At 36.8% G+C, this 6,000-nt stretch overlaps 1 protein-coding gene across 3 annotated transcripts in view; it reads right to left on the minus strand.

The window, feature by feature from the left end:
* Window positions 1-4,238, minus strand: part of ADAMTS6 (ADAM metallopeptidase with thrombospondin type 1 motif 6) — a 151,987-nt gene extending 147,749 nt beyond the window's left edge. For 2 of the 3 annotated variants that reach the window (XM_086770429.1, XM_086770428.1), the window contains exons 1-2: window positions 4,142-4,238; window positions 2,979-3,343 (exon numbers count right to left, since the gene is read on the minus strand). In XM_086770429.1, coding sequence (XP_086626555.1) covers window positions 2,979-3,343; window positions 4,142-4,238 — 462 coding nt within the window. Of the gene's footprint in view, window positions 1-2,978; window positions 3,456-4,141 lie in introns of those variants that run through there. The other variant, XM_086770426.1, reaches the window with a different exon arrangement.
* Window positions 4,239-6,000: the final 1,762 nt, after the last annotated feature.

Here is a 6,000-nt window from a genome sequence, read left to right on the forward strand (position 1 = left end):
GAGAGCTTTGACACCCGGCAGAAGACAGAGGTGGGTCAGAATACGAAAAATTTGGTTTCTGCTCAATTCCACTACTACAAGCTCCAACACTTTTCTTCTTTAAGATATGCTCGCTTCATAATTAGACAAACTTCTCTCCCTTGAGGTGAAGTTCTTCTCTATTCAGCCAGTCTACCACCATTTCTTCTCTTTTTACCTTCAGTACGACATTCAGCTTATGCAATGCCTCAGCCTTGTTGCCTTGCACCCAACATCGAAAAGGCCCAAAATGCCACTCATTCACAAGAAGGCCAAACCTGCAATCCATCCACAAATGTAATATCCACTAAAGTAAATATGAGTTTGGAAGCCAGCAAGTCTGCCGGACAAGACCTTCAATTTCCTCACATGACTGCCCACTGGATTACAGAGCTTTCCTCATAACTTCAGACAATTTATAGCATAATCAAGGCCCAGCAGATGAAAACTACCAGAATGAAACTTCAGTAAGTAGCAGCCTCTAATTCTGGGGCACTTGGTAATGAGCAATACAGAGGGAGAGGCTGAAACAGGAAACAGTGACAGGGAAATGAACTGACTGCTCTTCACTTTTATTATAACGAAACTGAGAGGAAGCCTTCCTTGCACCAGCACTCAGATACTACACGTGTTCTTCAAAGTCATACAACTTAAGTTAATTAGATCATAGTCTCACCTGACCACTCTGAGTAACTAAACAGAATAACTCAAAACATTCACTAAGAGGAAGAAATTTGACTCATTTGTCAGAAGCATTTGGCTCCTGAAGCCTAACAGGACAACTGGAATAAATGAAGTGCTTATATTTTGCTTGTGAGCAACACTCATTGCTAAAAGATTACTACTTGTTTTAGAGTTAAACCTAAAATGGCAGACTTCAAGACAGACATTAATCAAGGACTCTGAAGAAAGTGACTAGCAGCCTCTTACAAACCAACAGTCAGACTGGAAAATACAACAAATGCCTTTAAGCACAACATACTCTGAACTATCACTAGTTCTAAAACAAGTTATATTGTCTTCAATATTCACTGCCAATTGCTTTATTAAACATGTTCTAACCAGTAGCTGTATAAAAAAAAATATTCATCAGTAGGAATCATCATCACTTAAAAATAACTCTGTGATGGATGTATCTGAACGGAGTGGTAACTCCTATACTCAGTGCTCTGGAAGGCCCTGCAAACACTGGATGACAAGAGGAGTTTCCAAATGGTAAAGAATGATACTGAGAGGATCACCATCCATAATGTTAAATTCTTTGAAGAAAAGAAGTGTCATGAGGAGCAAGAGATGGGCAAAGGTGAAAGGGAAACACGGACCTTCTCTGGCTTGATCCCACTCTTGTTTTCCTAACATGGAAGGAAACAAAGAGTCAGCTAAAGCAAGAGGAGGCACTCTCAGCTCACTAGGTGGCCAAGGTCAGAGAGGAACTGAAATGGGAGCACCATGGCACTGACTGCAGGCTCCAAGGGGGCCAGCCAGGCTGCCTCAGCTGGCAGAAACTCTGGAGATACAGAGGCACACAACCTCTTTCAAAGACGGGAGTCCTGAAAGCGAGGATTTCGTCTCCATAGTATTTTTAGCTGAAAACTCAAAAGCAAAATGATTGAGTATATTAGTTTAAGAGTTTAAATAACCATGACAAAAAAAAAAGTTATTACACAGGAACTGCAAAACCAAAGTGAAAATTGTACTAAATTCAGATCTATTCACTACAAGTCTACATTAACCAAACCGTGATACCACACCCAATGCAACACCATTTTACCAGCATTTCTTTGAAACTGTTCACCTAGCCCTGGAAATCCCCGTTAAACTATTTTTCCTCAGGAGTACTCCAAAATGTTAACCTAGACTGTATCAGGGATATCAGAAGCACCTGGGTGTAATGCAACCTATCTAAGTCCGAAGCAGCTAGCTTTTGTTCATAAATAACATCCCAAAAATGCGTTATACAATAGCACTTCCAAGGATAAATAGGAATTAGTCTAACAAATGTGGTGGGGTTTTTTTTTTCCTCCCTTAGCAATTTAGTTAGAGCTGTCTATTCCTTACAGGAAGATTGAACATTGTTCTACTAGAATTAAAAAAAGAATTAATAACCGTAATATATACATATATTTTTCCCAGATAAATTACTGGCTTTTGATTTAGTATTTCCTAGTGACGCAGTATTTTCTTTCTCAATAGGCTGGTTTTTAATTTTTGTTTGTTTGTTTGTTTCCATCTTCTGGTTTCTGTTGGGAATAAAAGAAGTTTTTTCCCCCATGGAAGCAGTACTATCGTGAGATCAAGGGACCAACAGTAAAAGAAGAGATGAGAATAAAAAAGATGAGAATTTCTAATCCTACTTTTAGATGCAACTGTTTACAATTTGTAAACAAAGTATTTCTAAAAAAAGGTAAATAATTACTTTCTGATACTGGTACATGCAAAGGATCTACAACTTTCCTCTTTGCTCTTTGAACTTAAAGCATTGATGAAGTCTACACCAAGTAATTCTTCTTCTCTGTTATTTACTCAGGGTTTCTAAACCCAAATTCTCAAAGACAAGACAGTGTTCAGTTCAATCAGCGTCTCTCTGGAGAGATTCAGCACCTTAAAGGATCCACTGTTTCCTCCTCCTCATCCCTTGAGCTTGCAACATTTTTGTAATCTGTAAGGATCTCAGCACAGATCTAATCTGGCAGCCTTAGTGCAGACACTGTAAGGACTGAAAATGCTGCCTGCTAAAGGACCACAGAATTGGGTCTCAGTACTTACAATTAAGCTTGAAAAACTGATGACTACTTTTCCCCAGAACCCACACATCAGGTTTGAGGGGTTTTCTGCACCTTCCTGTCTGCTTGCTTCCCACAGGGACTCAAAAAACTGAAAGATACGCCAATTAAGTTGTCCTTCTGTAATTTAAAAGGGACAAGCACACTATTATACTAAAACACGTAACGTGCACTTACCAGACCATTGCAGTTGCTTAAGGCCACTTTAGTTGTACTGTGTTGGTCTTGCAAATATCCTGTGTAATGACAGTGGTCTAAAAAATCGTGCTTCCATTGTGGTCCATCTTTCCCCCAGTATTCTACTGTAAAATGTCTGGACACCAAATCTGTGTTGAGAGTCAGGTTTAAATGAAAGTGCTTGCCATAGGCAGAAAGTTTAAAAAATAATTTAGATGCTGCCAGTTCTTGGTCATAAGGGTCTGTGCTCCTCCTCCTTCTTGAGGGTTTAGCATTTTTCACAGTAAAGCTGAGGAAGGCTCCATTTTGATCAACCCTTATTGGGATTGTTAGTTGGTAGTGTTCAAGGTAAGACAGGAATTCCTCTTTGTAATCACAAGGTAAGACAATCCAGGGAGTGGGCATAGAAAAGAAGAAAATATAACAGGAAACAACAAGTAGTAGTATAAACATAAACCATACTTGGCTAAATCTCATCACCCTTATGAGTAAAAGTAATTTTCAAGTAAATGCAAGATGTAGCATTTTACTAAATAAAACAAAACATTCTTTTCTTTCTCTTTAAGTCAAGAAAATGTGTTCAGTTTCCTATTAATTTAATGTGATTGGAAATACAAAAGTTTTTAACTACATATCTTTTCCTATTCACAAAAAAATATGTAAATATTTGGGGCTAAACTGTAACCCAAGAAGGACACATTCTGCCCAGTGATACCATTCAAAGACAAAAGCAATTAGATCCACCTGCAAGAATAAAAACAGTAGTAATGAAAAGTATTACACAGTAAAAACATGTAAACAGTTCTTAATTTCATTAAAAACCTACAAATGTTAAAGGATCAAAATAAGATTAGATCCTTACTTCCTAATATAAAAAACATGTTAATGTTGTCATGGTAAGCCTCTAAACTATTACCAAGTACAACATTTTACTAGATTTAATTTGCAATGATTTTCTACATTTAAAAGTAGACAGAAATAAATTAAAAGAAGAAATTTAATCATACTTGATGTATTTAAACTTCCATGACAATGAGTCATGATAAAACTAAGAGCAGAGCCCATATAATCTCATTAATTACACAAAAGTGGTTTAGAAAATATTACCCAAATGTAAAGCAAAAATAGATGCTTCTTGTTGGCTACAGAGGTCAGACCCCTACCTTGAGAACTATACGAAAGCCTGTTGTCACTGTGAAATTCCGATGAAACTACGAGTAGGCTCAAAATCCATGTCCACGTCTTCCAAAAAATTTCCATAATTTAGAAAAACAAAAAGCTCTTTTTTTTTTTCCTTCTTGGACAGCTACCTGTGTGCTATAGAGTTAATTCCACTCCAGAATTGCACCATAACAGGTGTATTTATTTTATACTACTTCCAAATTCACTATTGGACATTCCACTTTTTGACAGGTATTCTTTTCCAACAACCTGTACTTTCTTCTATATCTGCAGTCATTTTCTCAATTCAAAGTAAGTATTTGTAAGATTCCTTAAGATATCAGTAAGACGTTAGACTGGATAGTTACTGAACTTGCTCCATTTCTTTTCCTGAAAAACAAAAGAAAATTAGTCAAGGCAAATTCTTTCTACTAAAACAGATCTATACTGCAAAACACTAAGCCATCACAATGTAACATTTTGAAATAGTATTAAACTATTATTACTTTTATGGTCCAAGGCCACAATCTTATGCAAAACAGGAATTACCAATAACCTTGAACAGCAGATCCATACAGCTTAAGATGCATATATTTACTTTATGTTAAATAGGCGTAAGGATTCATAAAATTAAGGTTTCTTATTGCTCAAATACTGTGTTCAGACTTGTTCCAGCTATAATCAACGCTATGCACTCATTGATTTCAGCAGTGAATAACTAGACCTAATGCACTGGTAGACAAAGGAAGAACCTGGGAAAGAATCCAGAGTACAGTTATCTGATCTTTCCACAGCATGTATTTTGTTATTACTTGGGTCTGGGTTCTGCGTATGCAGGCAGAATTCTCATTCACTTAAATGGGAATGCTGCACATTCTAGAACCAAATTTCAGTATCTGAAGCTATTCATCATATACATTATAATTTTGCAAATATTTGTTGTGAAAAATGTGCTGTATGTATCAACTACAACTTGATGTAGTAGAAAAATTTTTTTTCATTTTGCAGATCATGGGATTGAGCAAATAACACATTACTTGCCTTTTTTTTCCCCCTCTTTTCATTTAAAACACTATGGCAGTAATACTAAAAAGCATCTCTAGCTTCAACCACGGATTAAATGGAAGATCTATGCAGTCAACCAACAGCCCAGTATCATGGGATACCACACCATGTGTTGTGTCAGCTGGTACTAATCAGTCCTCTTAAGCACTCACAGCACACCTGCGCTCAGAGCAAACTCCGCTGAGGCAGACAATGGAGAAATAGACTACATAAGAAGGGAAGGCTGTTTAAAAACCAATTTCCAAAAGTACACAGAGTCACTTACACATGCACCAGATACATTTGCCTTTCCAAAATCCTGGGAATGATTTCCAACATTCATTCAGACAGATGACACCCCTGCAACCAGTGGATTATTTGCAAAGTTTAAAGAGCTGTAGCATATCATCTCAAGAAAAATCAAACATCGCGCAAATCCTGTTTGCTAACATCACAGCAAATATTAGGAAACTTCTTTGACAATTTGAAACATATCTAATTATTACAGTGTCAATGAGTTTAATTTGATCATTCCAATACCTACTTTTTAATTATCTTTCAAGACAGCACACAGGATTTAAACAGCTTTGTAGAGGGAATGAAAGATACCTGGCAAGCATAGCTTGACTTTAGTTGTATTTTTTCCTTGGGAGCATAAGGATTTAGTGATGCCATTCATATGTGGCAAGGCCTTAAAGCATGTTAACAAAATCTGTGACCTAGCCTTTCATGTAAAACTTTTATTTCCTAGCTAATATTTAATTACAGCTTTTAGACTTTTACAACTTTTGAAGGGACATCATCAATCCCATACTCT

This window comes from Chlamydotis macqueenii, chromosome Z, assembly GCF_036417535.1.
Source record: "Chlamydotis macqueenii isolate bChlMac1 chromosome Z, bChlMac1.mat, whole genome shotgun sequence".
Classification (NCBI taxonomy): Eukaryota; Metazoa; Chordata; class Aves; order Otidiformes; family Otididae; genus Chlamydotis; species Chlamydotis macqueenii.